Here is a 26358-nt window from a genome sequence, read left to right as displayed (position 1 = left end):
ATCCATCGACAACCTCACCATCTCTTCTATCCCACAAGTCCAATGTTTTCGAGATATCCGCCCTCTGCTTCATTATCCACATTCAGTCCCTCTCCCAGTCTTGCCGCTTCCACCTTCAAAATATCTCCAGGATCAGACCCTTTCTCACCTTCTAGGTAACTTATGGTGCTAACACTCGGTACGATAAAAATGCACAATATGAACGATATCGTTCATATCGTGCATTTTTTGGGGCCTTCTAACCCCCAAACGACTAGTGATGCGCGGGCACGTATGGACGATAACGATATTGTCCATACTTGCTGGCAACCTGGTCGATATCGACAAGGTCACATAAGGACCCACGATCATTGATCGCAGATTGCTGGCCTGTCGTTGGTGGGTTGGTGGTGTGCTGGATGAACAATAACGATCATTTAGCACATCGGGAAGGTGCAGGACGATCAGCCAGCGATATCATTATCGTTGACTGTTCGTACCATGTGTACGCACCATAACACCCTCATCCACTCACTGTTCATCTCTAAACAGGGCTAATGTAACCTCCTCCTATGTGGCCTCCTCAATACTCATTTCTCTCCACTGAAATCTGTACTCAATGCTTCTGCCTGGCACATCTCCAAATTACTACTTCTGCCTTCCCTCTACTACAGGTCCTACACTGGCTCCCCATCCCCATCAGAAAACATTCAAACTCCTCACAATCTCCTATGAAGCCACCATACATATCCCCCCTTTCATCTCTTTCTACATCTCCCTCCTCACTCTCATCACCTACTTTGCTCTGCCAATACCTGGCGCCTCTCCGCCCAAATCATTATATCCTCCCAGTCCTGCCTCTAAGACTTTGCCTGAGCTGCTCCCCATCGCTGGAACTCTGGAACACTCTCTCAGACTCAGCACCTCTCTCCAAAGCGTCACACAGACAGTACTAATATAGGTTGAATCATTCATTGTAGACAAGCATTGGTGGAAGGACTGTGCAATAATTAGTGTGTACTTGCACATAGCTTGTGTATGTGTGTGTACATGGAGTTTGTTGTGATGTGGGAGTATATGGTTTTATAGTGCAGGGAGGAGAATGATCAGATCTCTGGGCTGGTAACACACAGTAACATGATGTGAGGGGGGAGAGCAGGAGTAAAATAGGGGCTGATGGCTCCTGATGTATGAGATACACCAGAGAGTGTGGGGAGAAGACTGGTCAGATCTCTGGGCTGGTAACACACAGTGACATGATGTGAGGAGGAGATCAGGAGTATAATAGAGGCTGATGGCTTCTGATGTATGAGATACACCAGAGAGTGTGGGGAGAAGACTGGTCAGATGTCTGGGCTGGTAACACACAGTGACATGATGTGAGGGGGGAGAGCAGGAGTAAAATAGGGGCTGATGGCTCCTGATGTATGAGATACACCAGAGAGTGTGGGGAGAAGACTGGTAAGATCTCTGGGCTGGTAACACACAGTGACATGATGTGAGGAGGAGAGCAGGAGTATAATAGAGGCTGATGGCTTCTGATGTATGAGATACACCAGAGACTGCAGGGAGGAGACTGGTCAGATCTCTGGGCTGGTAACACACAGTGACATGATGTGATGGGGAGAGCAGGAGTATAATAGGGGCTGATGGTTCCTGATGTATGAGAAACACCAGAGAGTGTGGGGAGGAGACTGGTCAGATCTCTGGGCTGGTAACACACAGTGACATGATGTGATGGGGAGAGCAGGAGTATAATAGGGGCTGATGGTTCCTGATGTATGAGATACACCAGAGAGTGTGGGGAGGAGACTGGTCAGATCTCTGGGCTGGTAACACACAGTGACATGATGTGAGGGGGAGAGCAGGAGTATAATAGGGGCTGATGGCTTCTGATGTATGAGATACACCAGAGACTGCAGGGAGGAGACTGGTCAGATCTCTGGGCTGGTAACACACAGTGACATGATGTGAGGGGGAGAGCAGAAGTATAATAGGGGCTGATGGCTCCTGATGTATGATATACACCAGAGATTGTGGGGAGGAGACTGGTCAGATCTCTGGGCTGGTAACACACAGTGACATGATGTGAGGGGGAGAGCAGGAGTATAATAGGGGCTGATGGCTTCTGATGTATGAGATACACCAGAGACTGCAGGGAGGAGACTGGTCAGATCTCTGGGCTGGTAACACACAGTGACATGATGTGAGGGGGAGAGCAGAAGTATAATAGGGGCTGATGGCTCCTGATGTATGATATACACCAGAGATTGTGGGGAGGAGACTGGTCAGATCTCTGGGCTGGTAACACACAGTGACATGATGTGAGGGGGAGAGCAGGAGTATAATAGGGGCTGATGGCTTCTGATGTATGAGATACACCAGAGACTGCAGGGAGGAGACTGGTCAGATCTCTGGGCTGGTAACACACAGTGATATGTGAGGGGGGAGAGCATGAGAAAAATAGGGGCTGATGGCACCTGACTGCCCCACTGTGCAGATACAATTCCCTCATAAGCTTGTACATTGATGTAGTGACTGAGCAAGGAGAATATGTTATAAGTGTTTATAACTCACCTGTGCTGATATCTGTAGGGAATTCTTCCTCCTTACACTGCTCATCACTCCTCACATACATCTCTTCTTCTCCAGCTATATCTTCTGCCTTCATATCAGTCACATACATCTCTTCTTCTCCATCAATATCTTCTGCCTTCATATCAGTCACATACGTCTCTTCTTCTCCCTCTATATCTCCTGCATTCATATCAGTCACATACGTCTCTTCTTCACCCTCTATATCTTCTGCCTTCATATCAGTCACATATGTCTCTTCTTCTCCCTCTGTATCTTCTGCCTTCATATCAGTCACATACGTCTCTTCTTCTCCCTCTGTATCTTCTGCCTTCATATCAGTCAAACATGTCTCTTGTTCTCCCTCTATATCTTCTGCCTTAATATCAGCAACATTTTCACTCTAAATGATCCATATAACAATAATGTCTGATTTAATTGAGACTAAACAGTATATCAGTGTTTAAGACAGACACAGCTTCTCTGCAGATTATATAGTGACAGTCACTTATATTAAGGTATATTGGTGAGACCCTAAATCCCACCTAACTGATGCCCCTGTGGGGTCCTGTGATTCTCCTCTGTACAATCCTGTGAATAAAGAGGACGGGGACATCTCTCTGGGGTATTTCTGATACTGGGTCCATCTGTAGGAGATACACAGTGACTGAGTACATTGTATATATAGATGTGCCCTTACACATCTTTGCTGCAGTCGAGACAAAAATCCCTTTACGGAGCGCCAAGTCCCATGAGACACTGCTAGCGCCATGTGACTTTATTGCATCTTTTTTTTGCTGAAAATGCATCTAAGTCACAATGCGATGTAATCAGCAGATTAATTTACATGCAACACTTGTATATCTGTGTGCGACTGAGTCTCTGAAACTGTATATGAAGTGCTACAATGTAGCGGCCGCAGCTTTTTTTCATGCCAAGTTCCGCTGTGCTTCATACACAGACATAGATGCAAACAGATATACAAGTGTCACATATCACGTTAATCAGCACAGTCTGCTGGTGTGTCCTAGTAGCACAGGACCTGGTGGCTCACTCACACCAGACAAGTCACACTGTGTGCTGTTATTTAGGTTAGATTTGAGGACACATCTCTATGAAAGACGCCCAACGTTAGCAGAGTAGCATGGGACCCGAGTGAGCCACCAGGCAAGTCACACTGTGTGGCGTAGTGAGGACAGATGTAAGACGACACATCTATAAGTGATTATCAGGTGATGTGTGTATATAGGGGCCCCCATACCTGCTCTCCCCTGTACAATAAATGTCAGTCTCCTCTTACCCAGTGATGTGAGGGGCAGGTGATTCTCCATCATCACGTCCTTGTACAGACCATTGTGTTCCACTACATACACCCCCTCCTGTATGGAGACACAGACAGTGACATCCTGACACCTTATAGGAACCTGACACACACAATGATACAGTCATCACCCAGACACATCCCCTGGTGTTACTGTATAATGTCCCATTCCCAGCAGTCACCTCTCCAGTCATCACCCAGACACATCCCCTTGTGTTACTGTATAATAGCCCATTCCCAGCAGTCACCTCTCCAGTCATCACCCAGACACATCCCCTGGTGTTACTGTATAATGTTCCATTCCCAGCAGTCACCTTTCCAGTCAGCGGCTGGGAGGCACCGTGATGGAGTTCTGGGTACTGCTCAGTCCTGCTGACACACGGGGATGGCTGCTGGGTGTCTCACACTCGCTGGATGTCTTCTTCACTACTGTGTAATCCTGAGTATTGGGGAGACAACAATGAAAACGTCAATTAAACTTCACCTATATGGGGTTGTTTATTCACGTGTTATCTTTGCGTAATATACAAGAGGACTATTTCACAATATCAAGTCTTGTAACAATCTCCTATATATAGGAAATTGTAGAGTATATTGTATGCAGATCTGACATATTTGTGTCAGTGACAAAAAGAAAAGAAAATACAGCAAACAATGTACTAAATCCCAACTCCAGTGAGGACTGTGGGACTTATACTATATCTGAGACCGGCTACTTGCTGGTCGCTTATTACTATAGACAAAAAATGTCACTGTGATACTCCCAGATCCCCTCACCTCCCCAGTCATGTCCCTGTATTTTGACTAAAGATATAAGTGATGTCACTGTGACACTCCCAGATGCTTTCACCTCCCCAGTTATGTCCCTGTATTATTACTGTAGATATAAGTGATATCACTGTGACACTCCCAGATCCCCTCACCTCCCCAGTCATGTCCCTGTATTATTACTATAGATATAAGTGATGTTACTGTGACACTCCCAGATCCCCTCACCTCCCCAGTCATGTCCCTGTATTATTACTATAGATATAAGTGATGTCACTGTGACACTCCCAGATCCCCTCACCTCCCCAGTCATGTCCCTGTATTTTGACTAAAGATATAAGTGATGTCACTGTGACACTCCCAGATCCTTTCACCTCCCCAGTTATGTCCCTGTATTATTGCTATAGATATAAGTGATGTCACTGTGATGCTCCCAGATCCCCCCACCTCCCCAGTCATGTCCCTGTATTATTACTATAGATATAAGTGATGTCACTGTGACACTCCCAGATCACCTCACCTCCCGTCATGTCCCTGTATTAGTACTATAGACATCAGTGATGTTACTGTGACACTCCCAGATCCTCTCACCTCCCCAATCATGTCCCTGTATTATTACTGTAGATATAAGTGATATCACTGTGACACTCCCAGATCCCCACACCTCCCCAGTCATGTCTTTGTATTATTACTATAGATATAAGTAATGTCACTGTGACACTCCCAGATCCCCTCATCTCCCAGTCATGTCCCTGTATTATTACTATAGATATAAGTGATGTCACTGTGACACTCCCAGATCCCCTCACCTCACTAGTCATGTCCCTGTATTATTACTATAGATATAAGTGATGTCACTGTGACACTCCCAGATCCCCTCACTTCCCCAGTCATGTCCCTGTATTATTACTATAGATATAAGTAATGTCACTGTGACACTCCCAGATCCCCTCATCTCCCAGTCATGTCCCTGTATTATTACTATAGATATAAGTGATGTCACTGTGACACTCCCAGATCCCCTCACCTCACTAGTCATGTCCCTGTATTATTACTATAGATATAAGTGATGTCACTGTGACACTCCCAGATCCCCTCACTTCCCCAGTCATGTCCCTGTATTATTACTATAGATATAAGTGATGTCACTGTGACACTCCCAGATCCCCTCATCTCCCCAGTCATGTCCCTGTATTATTACTATAGATATTAGTGATGTCACTGTGACACTCCCAGATCCCCTCACCTCACTAGTCATGTCCCTGTATTATTACTATGTATATAAGTGATGTCACTGTGACACTCCCAGATCCCCTCACCTCCCCAGTCATGTGCTGCACATAATAACGTGTCACAGTGACTGGCTTATTACATATCAGCCTGCTGCACATAATAACGTGTCACAGTGACTGGCTTATTACATATCAGCCTGCTGCATATAACGTGTCACAGTGACTGGGTTATTACATATCAGCCTGCTGCACATAACGTGTCACAGTGATTGGCTTATTACATATCAGCCTGCCACTCATGATAACGTGTCCCAGTGACTGGCTTATTACATATCAGCCTGCTGCTCATAATTACGTGTCACAGTGACTGGCTTATTACATATCGGCCTGCTGCACATAATAACGTGTCACAGTGACTGGCTTATTACAGATCAGCCTGCTCCACATAATAACGTGTCACAGTGACTGGCTTATTACATAGCCTGCTGCTCATAATAACGTGTCACAATGACTGGCTTATTACATATCAGCCTGCTGCACATAACGTGTCACAGTGACTGGCTTATTACACATCAGCCTGCTGCACATAATAACGTGTCACAGTGACTGGCTTATTACACATCAGCCTGCTGCACATAATAACGTGTCACAGTGACTGGCTTATTACACATCAGCCTGCTGCACATAATAACGTGTCACAGTGACTGGCTTATTACATATCAGCCTGCCGCACATAATAACATATCACAGTGACTGGCTTATTACATATCAGCCTGCTGCACATAATAACGTGTCACAGTGACTGGCTTATTACGTATCAGCCTGCTGCACATAATAACGTGTCACAGTGACTGGCTTATTACATATCAGCCTGCTGCACATAATAACGTGTCACAGTGACTGGCTTATTACATATCAGCCTGCTGCACATAATAACGTGTCACAGTGACTGGCTTATTACACATCAGCCTGCTACACATAATAACGTGTCACAGTGACTGGCTTATTACATATCAGCCTGCCGCACATAATAACATATCACAGTGACTGGCTTATTACATATCAGCCTGCTGCACATAATAACGTGTCACAGTGACTGGCTTATTACATATCAGCCTGCTGCACATAATAACGTGTCACAGTGACTGGCTTATTACATATCAGCCTGCTGCATATAACGTATCACAGTGACTGGGTTATTACATATCAGCCTGCTGCACATAACGTGTCACAGTGATTGTCTTATTACATATCAGCCTGCCACTCATGATAACGTGTCCCAGTGACTGGCTTATTACATATCAGCCTGCTGCTCATAATTACGTGTCACAGTGACTGGCTTATTACATATCGGCCTGCTGCACATAATAACGTGTCACAGTGACTGGCTTATTACATATCAGCCTGCTGCACATAATAACGTGTCACAGTGACTGGCTTATTACATAGCCTGCTGCTCATAATAACGTGTCACAGTGACTGGCTTATTACATATCAGCCTGCTGCACATAATAACGTGTCACAGTGACTGGCTTATTACATAGCCTGCTGCTCATAATAACGTGTCACAGTGACTGGCTTATTACATATCAGCCTGCTGCACATATCGTGTCACAGTGACTGGCTTATTACATATCAGCCTGCTGCACATAATAACGTGTCACAGTGACTGGCTTATTACATATCAGCCTGCTGCACATAATAACGTGTCACAGTGACTGGCTTATTACATATCAGCCTGCCGCACATAATAACATATCACAGTGACTGGCTTATTACATATCAGCCTGCTGCACATAATAACGTGTCACAGTGACTAGCTTATTACTTATCAGCCTGCTGCACATAATAACGTGTCACAGTGACTGGCTTATTACATATCAGCCTGCTGCATATAACGTGTCACAGTGACTGGGTTATTACATATCAGCCTGCTGCACATAACGTGTCACAGTGATTGGCTTATTACATATCAGCCTGCCACTCATGATAACGTGTCCCAGTGACTGGCTTATTACATATCAGCCTGCTGCTCATAATTACGTGTCACAGTGATTGGCTTATTACATATCGGCCTGCTGCACATAATAACGTGTCACAGTGACTGGCTTATTACAGATCAGCCTGCTGCACATAATAACGTGTCACAGTGACTGGCTTATTACATAGCCTGCTGCTCATAATAACGTGTCACAGTGACTGGCTTATTACATATCAGCCTGCTGCACATAATAACGTGTCACAGTGACTGGCTTATTACATAGCCTGCTGCTCATAATAACATGTCACAGTGACTGGCTTATTACATATCAGCCTGCTGCACATATCGTGTCACAGTGACTGGCTTATTACATATCAGCCTGCTGCACATAATAACGTGTCACAGTGACTGGCTTATTACATATCAGCCTGCTGCACATAATAACGTGTCACAGTGACTGGCTTATTACATATCAGCCTGCCGCACATAATAACATATCACAGTGACTGGCTTATTACATATCAGCCTGCTGCACATAATAACGTGTCACAGTGACTGGCTTATTACATATCAGCCTGCTGCACATAATAACGTGTCACAGTGACTGGCTTATTACATATCAGCATGCTGCATATAATGTGTCACAGTGACTGGGTTATTACATATCAGCCTGCTGCACATAACGTGTCACAGTGATTGGCTTATTACATATCAGCCTGCCACTCATGATAACGTGTCCCAGTGACTGGCTTATTACATATCAGCCTGCTGCTCATAATTACGTGTCACAGTGACTGGCTTACTACATATCGGCCTGCTGCACATAATAACGTGTCACAGTGACTGGCTTATTACAGATCAGCCTGCTGCACATAATAACGTGTCACAGTGACTGGCTTATTACATAGCCTGCTGCTCATAATAACGTGTCACAGTGACTGGCTTATTACATATCAGCCTGCTGCACATAACGTGTCACAGTGACTGGCTTATTACATATCAGCCTGCTGCACATAATAACGTGTCACAGTGACTGGCTTATTACATATCAGCCTGCTGCACATAATGACGTGTCACAGTGACTGGCTTATTACATATCGGCCTGCTGCACATAATAACGTGTCACAGTGACTGGCTTATTACATATCGGCCTGCTGCACATAATAACGTGTCACAGTGACTGGCTTATTACACATCAGCCTGCTGCACATAATAACGTGTCACAGTGACTGGCTTATTACATATCAGCCTGCTGCACATAATAACGTGTCACAGTGACTGGCTTATTACACATCAGCCTGCTGCACATAATAACGTGTCACAGTGACTGGCTTATTACATATCAGCCTGCCGCACATAATAACATATCACAGTGACTGGCTTATTACATATCAGCCTGCTGCACATAATAACGTGTCACAGTGACTGGCTTATTACATATCAGCCTGCTGCACATAATAACGTGTCACAGTGACTGGCTTATTACATATCAGCCTGCTGCATATAACGTGTCACAGTGACTCGGTTATTACATATCAGCCTGCTGCACATAACGTGTCACAGTGATTGGCTTATTACATATCAGCCTGCCACTCATGATAACGTGTCCCAGTGACTGGCTTATTACATATCAGCCTGCTGCTCATAATTACGTGTCATAGTGACTGGCTTATTACATATCGGCCTGCTGCACATAATAACGTGTCACAGTGACTGGCTTATTACAGATCAGCCTGCTGCACATAATAACGTGTCACAGTGACTGGCTTATTACATAGCTTGCTGCTCATAATAACGTGTCACAGTGACTGGCTTATTACATATCAGCCTGCTGCACATATCGTGTCACAGTGACTGGCTTATTACATATCAGCCTGCTGCACATAATAACGTGTCACAGTGACTGGCTTATTACATATCAGCCTGCTGCACATAATAACGTGTCACAGTGACTGGCTTATTACATATCAGCCTGCCGAACATAACATATCACAGTGACTGGCTTATTACATATCAGCCTGCTGCACATAATAACGTGTCACAGTGACTGGCTTATTACATATCAGCCTGCTGCACATAATAACGTGTCACAGTGACTGGCTTATTACATATCAGCCTGCTGCATATAACGTGTCACAGTGACTGGGTTATTACATATCAGCCTGCTGCACATAACGTGTCACAGTGATTGGCTTTTTTCATATCAGCCTGCCACTCATGATAACGTGTCCCAGTGACTGGCTTATTACATATCAGCCTGCTGCTCATAATTACGTGTCACAGTGACTGGCTTATTACATATCGGCCTGCTGCACATAATAACGTGTCACAGTGACTGGCTTATTACAGATCAGCCTGCTGCACATAATAACGTGTCACAGTGACTGGCTTATTACATAGCCTGCTGCTCATAATAACGTGTCACAGTGACTGGCTTATTACATATCAGCCTGCTGCACATAACGTGTCACAGTGACTGGCTTATTACATATCAGCCTGCTGCACATAATAACGTGTCACAGTGACTGGCTTATTACATATCAGCCTGCTGCACATAATAACGTGTCACAGTGACTGGCTTATTATATATCGGCCTGCTGCACATAATAACGTGTCACAGTGACTGGCTTATTACACATCAGCCTGCTGCACATAATAACGTGTCACAGTGACTGGCTTATTACACATCAGCCTGCTGCACATAATAACGTGTCACAGTGACTGGCTTATTACATATCAGCCTGCCGCACATAATAACGTGTCACAGTGACTGGCTTATTACATATCAGCCTGCCGCACATAATAACGTGTCACAGTGACTGGTTTATTATGTATCAGCCTGCCGCACATAATAACGTGTCACAGTGACTGGCTTATTACATATCAGCCTGCTGCACATAATAACGTGTCACAGTGACTGGCTTATTACATATCAGCCTGCTGCACATAATAACGTGTCACAGTGACTGGCTTATTACACATCAGCCTGCTGCACATAATAACGTGTCACAGTGACTGGCTTATTACATATCAGCCTGCTGCACATAATAACGTGTCACAGTGACTGGCTTATTACATATCAGCCTGCTGCACATGATAACGTGTCACAGTGACTGGCTTATTACATATCAGCCTGCTGCACATAATAACGTGTCACAGTGACTGGCTTATTACATATCAGCCTGCCGCACATAATAACATATCACAGTGACTGGCTTATTACATATCAGCCTGCCGCACATAATAACGTGTCACAGTGACTGGCTTATTACGTATCAGCCTGCTGCACATAATAACGTGTCACAGTGACTGGCTTATTACATATCAGCCTCCTGCACATAATAACGTGTCACAGTGACTGGCTTATTACATATCGACCTGCTGCACATAATAACGTGTCACAGTGACTGGCTTATTACATATCAGCCTGCTGCACATAATAATGTGTCACAGTGACTGGCTTATTACATATCAGCCTGCTGCACATAATAACATGTCACAGTGACTGGCTTATTACATATCGACCTGCTGCACATAATAACGTGTCACAGTGACTGGCTTATTACATATCAGCCTGCCGCACATAATAACGTGTCACAGTGACTGGCTTATTACATATCAGCCTGCTGCCAATAATAATGTGTATTACCTAGCGTGAATAGTTCAACCAAAATAACTACATTTATTGAGAATGTTACACGTTCATATTAATTATCGCAAGTGGTAAACGATATTTTAGAGCTTTAACATAACGGCAATGTTTGATCACTAATTACTAACCCAACTTTTCCACAAATTATTTTATTTTAGCTGTTTTTATGTCTCTGCATTAGTAGGACAAATGGATTAAATAATGATTTCCAAAATACATATATTATGCTATGTGGGAACATGTTCTGAATTCATTTTAATGCAAGTACCAATACAATGTAAATGTGGTAAAGTAAAATATATGTTCTATAGTGCATCACTCAGCAAAGCTCCCCTTGTCTCCTTTCTTCTCCTGTATTATATTTATTAGTGTGAGCGGTACCAGCCCAAAGTGTTCTGCATTAGGTTGTACGAAGCAAAAACCTATGGGAATAGGGGTGAGATAAATATTGATTAGTGATGCCTTTGTTGTGGTATTCTTGGTTAACTATTTTATTTCTACTAGATGGACACAATACAAGGAATACTTTGGAGGAGCATCTCGTGTGGTCTCCTCATATGAAATTAGAAGATAGGAACATCACACGGTCTCCAGAAGAAAACCACGTTACCCTAAATATACATCCAGCACTTCACAGTGCAGATATACCATCTGATCCCTCTATTCTTGAGGAATGTTCTTCTGGTAACTCTCATATTGCTTCACAAAGTACAGATCATGGCAGTGATGCAATAATTTCCTCTTCTGAATTTCAGAATTGTTTTACAGATAACCTAGTTGAGACTAGTCACAGAGGTGAGAGGCCATTTCCATGCTCTAACTGTGGGAAATGTTTTACTGTGAAATCATATCTTGTTGCACATCAGAGACGTCACACAGGTGAGAGGCCATTTCCATGTTCTGAGTGTGGGAAATGTTTTACTCTGAAATTATATCTTCTTAGACATGAGAAACGTCACAAAGGTGAGAGGCCATTTCCATGCTCTGAATGTGGGAAAAGTTTTTCACTAAAATCATATCTTGTTAGACATAAAAGAAGTCACACAGGTGAGAAACCATATCCATGCTCTGAGTGTGGGAAATGTTTTGCACACAAACAAGGTCTTATTATTCATGAGAGAAGTCACACAGGTGAGCTGCCATTTCCATGTTCTGAGTGTGGGAAAAGTTTCCCACGAAAATCAGATCTTGTTATACATGAAAGAAGTCACACAGGTGAGAATCCATTTTCATGCTCTGAGTGTGAGAAATGCTTTGCACAGAAATCATATCTTGTTATACATCAGAGAACACACACAGGTGAGAAACCATTTCCATGTTCTGAGTGTGGGAGATGTTTTACACAGAGCTCACAACTTGTTAGGCACAAGAAAAGTCACACAGGTGAGAAACCATTTCCATGTTCTGAGTGTGGGAAATGTTTTATCAGCAAATCAGCTCTTGCTATACATGAAAGAGTCCACACAGGTGAAAAACCATACCCATGCTCTGAGTGTGGAAAATGTTTTAATGAGAAATCACATCTTAATATACATCAGAGAAGTCACACAGGTGAGAAACCATTCCATTGCTCTGAGTGTGGGAAACGTTTCACAAATAAATCCGCTCTTGTTGCACATCAGAGAAGTTACACAGATGAGAAACAATTTCCATGTTTTGAGAATTTGAAAAGTTTTGCACAGGTTACACATCAAAGAAGTCACACAGGTATAAAACCATTTCCATGTTCTGAGTGTGGGAAAAGTTTTACACAGGAATCCCAGTTGATTATACATCAGAGAAGTCACACGGGTGAGAAACCATTTCCATGCTGTGAGTGTGGAAAATGTTTTACAAACCAGTCTTCTCTTGCTGGACATAAGAAAAGAAGTCACACAGGTGAGAGGCCATTTCCATGCTCTGAGTGTGGGAAAAGTTTTACACAAAAATCACAGCTTATTATACATGAGAGAAATCACACAGGTGAGAAACCATATTCATGTTCCGAATGTGAGAAATGTTTTAAACTTAAATCTCATCTTGTTGAGCATCAGAGAAGTCACACAGGTGAGATGCCACTTCTATGCTCTGAGTGTGGAAAATGCTTTTCACATAAATCACATCTTGTTCAACATCAGAGAAGTCACAAAGGTGAGAAACCATTTCCATGCTCTGAGTGTGGAAAATGTTATACACATAAATCAGCTCTTGTTGTACATGAGAGAAGTCACACAGGTGAGAAGCCATTTCAGTGTTCTGAGTGTGGAAAATGTTATACACATAAATCACCTCTTGTTATACATGAGAGAAGCCACATGGGTGAGAAGCCATTTCAATGTTCTGAGTGTGGGAAATGTTTTATACAGAGATCAGATTGTGTTAGACATCAGAAAACACACACAGGCGACAAGCCATTTCCATGTTCTGAGTGTGGGAAATGTTTTATACAGAAATCAGATCTTGTTAAACATCAGAGAACTCACACAGGGGAGAAGCCATTTCCATGTTCTAAGTGTGGGAAATATTTTTCACAATCATCTGATCTTATTAGACATCAGAAAAGTCACACACCAGCTGTTGTAACGCATCAGAAAGTCACAGTTTAATTTCCTTAATTGGTAGACATGAAACAGGCATGTATTAAAATGTTACATTTAAGATAAACTAATGACATTATTTGTGTATATAGCACCTTTCTCCCAATAGGATTTAAAACACTGCATATTTGTATAAGGCAAGACAGCCATCTTGGATGTGCACAGTTGCTATTCTGAGTAATCAGTCATTGAGAGAACATATATACTCCACACAAATCGGCTTTAGGAATAGTACCTGACACCCCAGCACCATGAGGCAACAATTCTATCCACTATGCCACCATGCATAGTAAAAATACTTTTGTTTTTAAATGTAAATGGAATAAAAACAAAGAATGTACAGATTCTACTCACACAGGGTAATTACAACACTGAGTTATGGAAGGCAATTCAAAGTTCCCATCACACAGTATATTAACATGGTATACAATGACTATTCACATATATAAATGACGTGTTATCAACCACACTGGAACAGATGACGCATGTGTGGAATGTATTGTAGTTCCCTTACTCTGTTATATACCCGTAGCAGAAACCTGTAGGTCCTGCTCTCTGTGGGATTACAGCTGTCATAGGATGATGCATTGACACCACAAGCTCTGTAGTACGGTGTAGATAGGCATTGTCTGCACTAACCCCTCCAGCCATAATCTGTTGGCTATGGAGCCTTGTGATGGCTTGTTGTGCTGGAAGAGCCCGTTTCCATCTGAATGTATGACCTGAATGGGTGTAAGTGATCTGCAAGGATAGTTAAGTAGCGCCTGCCAGTCAGATCCACTCGCGAGCGCTATGTGCTCGCAAGCGGGTCGATGGCCGGGCAGTGCGCATGCGTGAGCCCCGCAGTGAGCGAGATATCACTCGCTCCGGGGCTCGCAACAAAATGGGGCGGCTGTCAATGTTGGTGGGGAGGGGGGGTGGCTGACCAAATGGAGGTGCTCCTGAAGGAACGCCTGCCATTTGGGCGGCCCTACTGACATCACTTGTGATGTCATTAGTGAGCTTCGTGCTCTATTAGAGCAGGAAGCTCACTGGGGCTTGTGGGAACAAGAACCTACCACAAGGGTCTTGTCGCAAACCCTATGGTTGCGACCATCACCTGGCCGCCCGCTAAAGCTGTGGGTGGTCACCCACAGCTTAGCAAGCGGCCTGGGGGCCGCCCAATAAAACAAGAGGTATATATACACTGAGAGATCTGTATGTATACACAGATCTGTATATATACACCAAGATCTGTATGTATACACTGAGATCTATATACACACCGAGAGATCTGTATGTATACACTGAGATCTGTATATATACACAGAGAGATCTGTATATATACACTACCTGTCACAATATTTAAAACACCTTTATTTTCTAGTTTTTATTGAAATGTAAGTTCAGGGAATAACCTGGAATGGTACCAAGGGCTGGGCAGCGCCAGCTACTGAGGGCTGGAAGGTCTTATGGACCAAAGGATAAAATTATGTCTATTAAACTGGCATCTTGTGAGATACTGGTGAGTTGTCTTGAAAATGATCCGTAAGGGACCTAAACATTGACAATTGGGATGTGATACCAATCGCCTGTCAGAATACTGTCTGGTGGTAATAAACTAACTTTTTATTGCTTTAACTTAAGCGAGTGCTTTTCCTAAATTAAAATATCTAACCTTGAACATGGCAGAATATACAGTATGATATATATCTACAGCCGTGGCCCAAAGTTTTCAGAATGACACAAGTATTGGTTTTCACAAAGTTTTCTGCTTCAGTATTTCTAGACCTTTTTGTCAGATGTTACTATGGTATACTGTCAGATGTTACTATGGTATACTGAAGTAACATTACAGCATTACATAAGTGCCAAAGGCTTTTATTGACAAAATCATTAAGTTTTGCAAAGAGTCAATATTTGCAGTGTTGACCCTTCTTTTTCAAGACCTGCAATTCGCCCTGGCATGCTGTCACTCAACTTCTGGGCCACGTACTGACTGATGGCCGCACATACTTGCCTAATCAATGCTTGGAGTTTGTCAGAATTTGTGGGTTTATGTTTGTCCACCCACCTTTTGAGAATTGACCACAAGTTCTCAATGGGATTAAGGTCTGGGGAGTTTTCTAGCCATGGACCCAAAATTTTGATGTTCCCCGAGCCACTTATTTATCACTTTTGCCTTATGGCAAGGTGCTCCATCATGCTGGAAAAGGTATTGTTCCTCACCAAACTGTTCTTGGATGGATGGGAGAAGTTGCTTTTGGAGGATGTTTGGTAACATTCTTTATTCATGGCTGTGTTCTTAGGCAAAATTGTGAGTGATCCCACTCCCTTGGCTGAGAAGAAACCCCACACATGAATGGTCTCAGGATGCTTTACTGTTGGCATGACACAGGACTGATGGTAGCGCTCACCTGTATGTACATGTAACAGTCTCACTCGCAACACCACTTCTGGTAATCTCTACTAACGCATTTTCACCGTGGTATGCACACATGCCTCCTCACCTCTGGGTGTTCCTCTGGTAACAATCTCACTCCCAACACCACTTCTGGTAATCTCTAATGCACCTCACCCTGGTATGCGCACCCATGCCTCCTCACCTCTGGGTGTTCCTCTAGTAACAATCTCACTCCCAACACCACTTCTGGTAATCTCTAATGCACCTCACCCTGGTATGTACACATGCCGCCTCACCTCTGGGTGTTCCTCTAGTAACAATCTCACTCCCAACACCACTTCTGGTAATCTCTAATGTGCCTCACCTGGTATGCACACATGCCTCCTTACCTCCTGGTGTTCCTCTAGTAACAATCTCACTCCCAACTCCACTTCTGGTAATCTCTGCTAATACACCTCACCCTGGTATGCACACATGCCTCCTTACCTCCAGGTGTTCCTCTAGTAACAATCTCATTACCAACACCACTTCCAATAATCTCTCTAATGTGCCTCACCTGATATGCCCACATGCCTCCTTACCTCTAGGTGTTCCTCTAGTAACAGTCTCACTCCCAAAACCACTTCTGGTAATCTCTGCTAATGTGCCTCACCCTGGTATGCGCACATGCCTCCTCACCTCTGGGTGTTCCTCTAGTAGCATTCAGTGCTCATACAAAGTAGCACAAATGTCACTTCTAGGTTAATGAGCCTATCTCAGTGCTACTTTACCCATGAGTTTATGCACACATTTCACAATAAAATGCATAAACAATCAAACCCCCAGGCAGTAATAACAAATATACTTACTAAAAACATGTCTTAACACTTACATAAAGTGTAAAGGATAATTAAAGACAAACACAATGCACATAAACAAGCTATAATACAAAATACTTATAAACAAATGACATAAGCATCTATCACTAAGTTCTCCCAAAAAAATATAATAAGCATAAATCACATCATCAAATTATCTCACTACATAGAAAAAAAAGTAAAATGAATTAAAAAGTACACTGATATGAGATAGATATTAGATATATATGAGATGAATAGATATTAGATAGATTTGAGAAAAATAGATGATATGAATAGATATTAGATAGATATGAGATTAATAGAATCATATTCATTATAAAGGGCTCAGCATCTTGTAAACTAAAAATTATTATCGAGATCCTTTCTGCCCAGCTACAGTTTAGGGTCAGTGTGATTGTATAGTTGTAGTATTGTCTGATATTGTGTTACAATGTAGAGTGAGGAAAGCAAGACTATTACTTTATACATAACCATATTGTATTGATTCTGTGTACTAGTTATTCGGGGGATTGTTATTGTACTACTGTTTAGCTTATTTTCATCTTTGTAAACCCTGCAATTGTGTACATGTTATTTATATTGTAATAAATGAATTAAATATAGAATAATTTTTATTTGTAACATGAGTATCTAAGTTGATGATATTACCTCCAAATACAGTACGCACTTAGTATTTCTATCATTTGTTATATATGGTGCTGGGTAATATACAGAATAATCCCGACAATGGGCTGCAGATTTCAGATTCCAATCACAATTCATGACTTTTTTAAAAAAAAGTTGCATTTCTGCGACCTATCCAGACTCAGCCATTATCACAGATCCCACTCATGTTCCTGCCTCAGATGCGGCTGCGTGCCGCTGGAGGCGGGGTTTCACTGTGAGCACTGACATTGCTAAATATTGCAGCATACAAGGGAAATATACTGCAGGTAATGGATGGACAGTAGGAAATAAGCACCCAAGTGGCTTGAAGCTACATTCACCCTTAGGATCCTACCCAAAATGATAAATTATTGCACATATCCTGTGATCAGTAGAAAAACCACATCAGACGTGGGTATAGAACTTTGCAAATCTACTGTCATGATCCAGTGTAAGGAATTCCTCCATGGAGGGCAGGGAGCCGGAGGGATAGGATGGCTAGGAGGCAGCTAGAGAAGTGACAGTACTAGTTCCCTCAATAAAGGTCAGTCCCAGGTGTTGCCTAGACCTAACCAGAGGTGCGGAGTCTAACCCACTTGGTGGTCTTCAACAGTGACCCCTCCTCTTGGGATTTGGGTTTTGATGCTTTGACGCACTGAGTGAGCAGGTCACGGCCCTCTGGTTAGGTACCTGGGAGTGATGAGACTAGGGACTGACACTAGTATAATGAGTGTATTATGCACTGGTATGCTCTATGAAATGTTGCAGGATTCAGAGGCAGGTTACACCAGGAAATGACACAGGAGATCCAAGCACAGAATAGTAGAGGGTGACGAGGGATAATGAAAGGTCAGATACTGGATGCTTTGGGTTACTTGGAAGATCTGGATGCAGGGTAGTGTAAAGACACTAGATCCAGTCACGGAATGGAGATTACTGTTCAGATAACTCAGATGCAGGTTAGTGCATAGACACTTTGTAGATTCAGTCACAGAATACAAGTAAGTGTACAGGGAACACAGATGCGGGTGAGTAAATTGGATACACTGTAGTTCCAGTCATGGACTACAAGTAACTGTACAGGGAACACAGAGGCAGGAGAATGAACTTGATACACTGTAGATAGTCACAGATTACAAGTAACTATAGGGAACACAGAGGCAGGAGAATGAACTTTATACACTGTAGATCCAGTCATGGGGATAACAGAAGGTGCTTTGTGAATCCAGACACAGGGAACTGAAACTAGTGCTTGTGTATGGTACAGGAGTAGACACGGGAAACTGGTAAATGCTGGGAAAACACAAGAGGGTTAACTGAAGCAAAAGTTGAGGTTAAATTGGAGTTTCAGCATAGAGCCAGATGCTGACATATACAGGAGAATTAGATGCTGATTAGTGCTGAAATAGTTAAACTGGTGTCAACACAGAGACATGTGCTGACATATACACATGAGAATTAGACAGTGATTAGTGTTGGAATTTCAGCACAGAGACAAGTACTGTAGAAATCACTGGAGGAGTCTGATCCCGGAAAGAGTTACTAGTAATAAACAGAATAAAGCTAGGAGCAAATCCAGATGCTAGGATATAACACTGGTAGGAAAGATCGTGGAACTTGGAAAGTTGCAACAGCTGGTACACACAGTCACTGGAAAAGCAAAGTTGAACAGCAACTTCCTGTTCCTGGAGTCAGGTTAAATACCATTAGGTAGTTGGCGATTGGATCAGAGGATCAGCTTAGTAACTGCAGGACTACCATTGAGAGAGACTAGTCAGGTGATATGGACCAACATGGCTGAGCCCATGCCCGCCACCACGGGAACCAGGATGCACGCACGGAATCTTAGCAGACCCCAGGGAGAATACTAAGCCACCACTCCCAGTGACTGAACACCTAAGTCAAGGACGCCGGCATGGAGGTGAGTAGCGGCCGATCCCAGGCCGCATCCTGACAGCTATGTATAAATGTCTAGCCTATTTTATTGTAGGAGATACTTCAGTTGTCTCTCAGATCTAATTTCAGTATGATAACAAAAGAAATGGCTCATTGAACTACATTTCCCATGATCCCTGGAGGACAAGTAACACCACTTCCTGACCAGTGGATGCTGACACTTCCTTCCAGGTTTCTTTCTAGCACAAAGCACCCTAAAGATGGCGGGACCTAATTCTCATGCACAAGAGAAAACTACATATCACACAATTCCATGAAGATGCCTCCGATATCAGACCTATTCATTTCCGGTATCGTGGTGACATCACTTCCGCCAATCCAATCAGGGTGTTTTATTACATTGGAGATCCCCAGATCACTTTTCTATCAGGAGACTGGCACTATGATACCAGCCACTACTGTCCCACTCCCCTGAAGATGCTTATTTTACACATTAAGATGGACCTCCACTTCCAGTCTGCAAACCCGGTACTGCAAGTGACACCATTACACAAAGGAAAACTGTAACTATAAAAATGAGCACTTTGGAAGTTACTCTCCATGCCTTGATAATGAGATAATATCTGGGAATGTGTTGGCTGTAGGAGGGACTGCCTGGTGGAGCTGCATACTGATACCCTGGAAGGAGGGAAGACCATTTGTTTGCACCATCTAGTTTATAGATACCAGAGTTGTATCTGATATTAGTGATTCCTAACAGCATCACTGGTCACCTCACTCCAGGGGGAGCATGAGACCTAGTGGGAAACACATTTTGTTTATATATATATATATATATATATATATATATAATGTGTCAGGCATCACTTTAATATTACTTTTGGTTTAAAAAAATTAGCATAGACACCCATACATGTTCGGTGTCACTACTGTCAGTATAAGTGAGGTACGCCATCATCACTGACTGCTAATACCAGTAACATTACTTATACCAGCTAATGATACCTGTATATGAGAGGCAGAGTATACATAGTGGTGAGTACTGTACACATGTGATTTCCATCTTCCATTTGCATAGACACACATACATGTTCGGTGTCACTACTGTCAGTGTAAGTGAGGTACGCCATCATCACTGACTGCTAATACCAGTAACATTACTTATACCAGCTAATGATACCTGTATATGAGAGGCAGAGTATGCATAGTGGTGAGTACAGTACACATGTGATTTCCATCTCCCATTTGCATAGACACCCATACATGTTCGGTGTCACTACTGTCAGTGTAAGTGAGGTACGCCATCATCACTGACTGCTAATACCAGTAACATTTCTTATACCAGCTAATGATACCTGTATATGAGAGGCAGAGTATGCATAGTGGTGAGTATGGTACACATGTGATTTCCATCTCCCATTTGCATAGACACACATACATGTTTGGTATCACTACTGTCAGTGTAAGTGAGGTACGCCATCATCACTGACTGCTAATACCAGTAACATTACTTATACCAGCTAATGATACCTGTATATGAGAGGCAGAGTATACATAGTGGTGAGTACAGTACACATGTGATTTCCATCTCCCATTTGCATAGACACACATACATGTTTGGTGTCACTACTGTCAGTATAAGTGAGGTACGCCATCATCACTGACTGCTAATACCAGTAACATTACTTATACCAACTAATGGTACCTGTATATGAGAGGCAGAGTATGCATAGTGGTGAGTACAGTACACATGTGATTACCATCTCCCATTTGCATAGACACACATACATGTTTGGTATCACTACTGTCAGTGTAAGTGAGGTACGCCATCATCACTGACTGCCAATACCAGTAACATTACTTATACCAGCTAATGATACCTGTATATGAGAGGCAGAGTATGCATAGTGGTGAGTACAGTACACATGTGATTTCCATCTCCCATTTGCATAGACACACATACATGTTTGGTGTCACTACTGTCAGTGTAAGTGAGGTACGCCATCATCACTGACTGCTAATACCAGTAACATTTCTTATACCAGCTAATGATACCTGTATATGAGAGGCAGAGTATGCATAGTGGTGAGTATGGTACACATGTGATTTCCATCTCCCATTTGCATAGACACCCATACATGTTTGGTGTCACTACTGTCAGTGTAAGTGAGGTACGTCATCATCACTGACTGCTAATACCAGTAACATTACTTATACCAGCTAATGGTACCTGTATATGAGAGGCAGAGTATGCATAGTGGTGAGTACAGTACACATGTGATTTCCATCTTCCATTTGCATAGACACCCATACATGTTTGGTGTCACTACTGTCAGTGTAAGTGAGGTACGTCATCATCACTGACTGCTAATACCACTCACATTTCTTATACCGGGTGTGATACTATTTGCTGACAAAGCTAATACCGTCATTAAACCTGGCCACAGTGGAATCCCAATTGTGTTAAAATACCGAACACCGTAACGAAGACACTCAACATAGACCTACAATCATTATACCAAAATGTAAAATCCAGACAGTATCAGTATACCAATATATTGTTATCCCCAACGTCAAGACAGATGGGTTATAAACTCGATATGAATGAAATAACGACAATTCATTATGCTCACAAAGTTGAAATACCAAAATTGCAATAAATCCAACAACCCAAAAGACCGAAAACCACAATGTAAGTAGGTTAAAATACCTACAAATATAATATCGACATTAACATTCCTTGATAGAAAACCGACAACTGAATTACCGACAAATTAATTTACCAACAGAACTCCGACATACCCCGACTTTTAAAATGACAATAATTTGTTTATAAAATACTGGCAACTGAAATACCAACAAAAATAATATCGACACACCTAAAACTGTTATTATACCAATATTTACAATACCGACAATAAATAACATCCATTCATTATCATAATAATCAGAAACCAAAATATCGGCAGATGAAATAACGACAAACCTAATCTCAACACATCCATAACTATGACAATACATATCCTCATAATACCGATAAGTAAACAACCAACAAGTGACATCAGTTAGAAGAGTCACTAAGTCCCGTATTAACTGTCCAGATCTGCCATGTAAGAGACGGCAATGTAGATGGCTAACCCTAGGCTAATGCGAGAGTCCGCCTTCATACCCCATCTAAAATTGAAAATAGCCGTCCCTTATTAGATGGAAAGTTAGATGCCCAAACTGTTTAATCCCTGCAAAGTACTAATGACAGACGTCGAAATCCCGATGCCTGTTATTAGACCTATGCCGGGAGCCAGCCACCCAGCATACCAAATGAAGGTAAACCGGGTGCCGGTCGCAGACATCCACAGGGGGGGTTAGGTGTCAGGGCTCCTGGGGAGACTTAGGGTGAGGCACCCTCCCAGGAGGGTTAGAGATTGGCTAGGTGAAGGGAGGGTTAGGGTGTAGAATAGGGTTAGTATACTTACCTTATTCAGCAATCGGGATCTTCACCTCCGCTGGGCTTCCATTGTCAGGATTTGTACCTATTACACACATACTGTATATGTGGGATACGTATCCTAATCCTTGAAGAGGGGTTGCCTATCTAACCTCTCCACCCCATGCAGCTAACTTATTTTACTTTTGTTAAGGATGCCGTTAATCTGGATTTTGGCATCTAGCTAAATATAGATGTCGGGATTTATACCCATAACTTAATTCCAGTTTTGTGTTTTAGGCATCAGGATATAGACCAGCAGAATCTTTTCCGCCGGTGTATTAGTTACATCCCACTAGGAGTATATCTATATGTATAACTTTATTGTTTAATATTCATTAACCAATTGAAATAAAAAAGTATAGACTTTTTAATATTTTTAAATAATGACCTTAAATGGGATGGTGGCGTAGCAGTATTAGGTGAAGGGTTAGACAATAGGTGGATTTTTTTTAATTATTATTTTATGCATGGCATGGATGTAGCTAATATACCGCCCAAAAGATCCTGTCCAGCCATCTACTGGTTTTGCGATATTTACCCAGAGGGAGGGACTTTAATTAAATCCAATAGAATTTAAATTCTAGAGCATGTGATTATGAATAATTTGGTCAGTTACAGCCTACCTATAAATACCACGCCTTCCACCACAAATAGTCCAAACTAGAACATTTTGCTTTGGAGTTGGTCATGGATTTTAACAACCTAAAAATGGAACAACAACAGCAACCCTCCTGCAAGCTTGTTCCATCACAAAAGGGAGGTATATTTTATACATACATGGATATTTGTTGCTAAAAACAAGACGAGAGGTGACATTTCTTATTGGAATTGTGTGGAGAAAGAAGTGGCTACTGTTCGTCATATGCCAGTACCATTGATTTTGGATAACCCGCAGTGCGTTCACATGGAGAGCACAATCATCCTCCTCATGCCATTCAGACATGTAGTAATCGCCAGAGCTGCTCTGAAACAAAGGGCAAGATGTACAACAGAATCTCCTGCACAAATAATTCAGAATGTCACCACAGAAATGTCAACTATCAGTGCTATTGCCATGCCTGATCCAGATGCTTTGAGGCAAGTTATAAAAAGGGCCAGAAGAGAGGATTTACCTACAGAAGCCCAGTCTTTGACAGATATAAATGTGCCCCAAAATTTAAGAGAAATTGATGGTGCTGTTTTCCTGGCTAAAGATACAAGCTTTTCTGGTAACAGAATATTTTTGTTTTGTACAGTAGAGAACTTAATTAAACTTCAAGAGGCGCCATACTGGATTATGGACAGGACTTTTAATACCTGCCCCACTCTTTTCCATCAATTATACACTATTCATGCCATGGTTGGGACAGATGAGTCCTCCCAAAGATTCCTACCTTTGGTGTATGGTTTACTCTCCAGCACATCCCTGGAATGCTACAAGCAATTTTTGGGGGATTTGCAGGATTTTGCAGATGAAAATGAAATCCAACTGGAGCCACAATATATCATGACTGACTTGGAATTGGGTACCATTCATGCAGCTAAGAATGAGTTTGGAAGCAGTGTACACAAATGCTGTCTTTTCCACTTATCCCAAAATATTTGGAAAAACATACAGAACAATATGGGTCAGACCATGAATTTTCATTAAAAATTAGACATTTACAAGCACTTGCTTTCTTGACAGAAAGTGAAATCCCATCTGCCTTCATTGAATGAAAAACTCAGATGCCTGCTAATGCTCAACCAGTACTTCAATACTCTGAGGAAAATTATGTACTTGGCAAAACACGAACAGGAACGAGGAGCAACTCAGCCAGAATCCCTCCAACTTGTCCCCCATCAATTTGGTCGGTAGCAGTATAATAATGATCTGGGTATAACCAGAACACAAAATAAATGAGAAGGTTGGCATCACTGCTGGAACAATATTCTAGGACACAAAAATTTGGGAATTTATAATCTGATTACACATCTAATCAAGGAACAGCGCAATACAATAATTCAGTGCGAAAGAGTTGTAGCCAATGTGTTTAAAACCCCTCCACGTAAAGAAAATGTCACTAAAGAGCATTGCAGAATTGCATCCACACTAGAGATACAGTGGACACAATGACATTTCTAAGAGGCATTGCACACAATTTGAAACCTTAAATATTTATTTTAATGCTAAAATATAGCATAAATCTGCCGCACTTTTCTGCATATGTTAAGTAAAAGTTTACCTGTGTTATTCTTGAGTTCTTAGATTGTTTATTTTCTTTCATAATGTGATTATAACTTAATTTCTTCACTTTAAAATCTACATATTAAGGAAGTTACACTTTACAGAATATTGCCAAAGGTGTCAATACTAAATAAATGACTTTTGATTTTACTACTGCTTTGGCTTGTTTTTTTTTAAATGTACACTTAGTTTAAAATATATATTTATATTTTAATACTTATTTATTATGATTATATTTAAAATGTCAATCATACTCCAATTTTTTTGTTTGTTTGTTTGTTTAAAAAAAGCAGCATTATATTTTATTACCGTAGCCACCATCTTTTTCTAGGATTAAATAAGTAATGCAAGGTATGTGGACAAAGTATAGGTGAATCAGTATAATTTTTATAATTTGGTTGTGTTTAATTACAAAACACCTGACATATGTTACCTGTTTTGCACCTACAGTACACACAAGTCTGTGTATGTGTGGAATGTAGATAATAAACCTGTGCCCATGATGCCATCGGGGTCTATATTCCAACACCTAAATCCCCATTGTGGACTTCAGATAGGCATCTAAATATATATATCCAACATGTTGTAGACGGCTAACGATATCCGTCATCTTCCAGTCTCTAAACCGCTAAACCATGCATATCCTTCGTATTCTAGATGGATAATCCAGGCAGCTGTACATACAGGGTTAGTCACAATGATTTTGATCCTAACCCCTCCCCCGTTTTCCTAAACCTTGTTCGTCCCACTAAGGCCAACGGCTGTGAAGATGACGGTTCAAATCCCGACAAGAGATCC

At 42.0% G+C, this 26358-nt stretch overlaps 1 protein-coding gene across 1 annotated transcript in view; it reads left to right on the top strand.

Annotated features, from left to right (window-relative positions):
- The window catches only part of LOC148436381 (uncharacterized), a 381341-nt gene that overhangs the window by 214539 nt on the left and 140444 nt on the right, over nucleotides 1–26358 (top strand). Inside the window, exons 9-10 of the mRNA XM_088464954.1 lie at nucleotides 12471–13058; nucleotides 13470–14048. Of these exons, the coding sequence (XP_088321080.1) occupies nucleotides 12471–13058; nucleotides 13470–14048 (1167 nt within the window). The remainder of the gene's footprint in view (nucleotides 1–12470; nucleotides 13059–13469; nucleotides 14049–26358) is intronic.

Source organism: Taudactylus pleione, unplaced genomic scaffold, assembly GCF_031769625.1.
Source record: "Taudactylus pleione unplaced genomic scaffold, aTauple2 ptg001781l, whole genome shotgun sequence".
Lineage (NCBI taxonomy): Eukaryota > Metazoa > Chordata > Amphibia > Anura > Myobatrachidae > Taudactylus > Taudactylus pleione.
The sequence above is the reverse complement of the archived record's forward strand: the minus strand, read 5'-3'. Positions and strand labels throughout refer to the sequence as shown.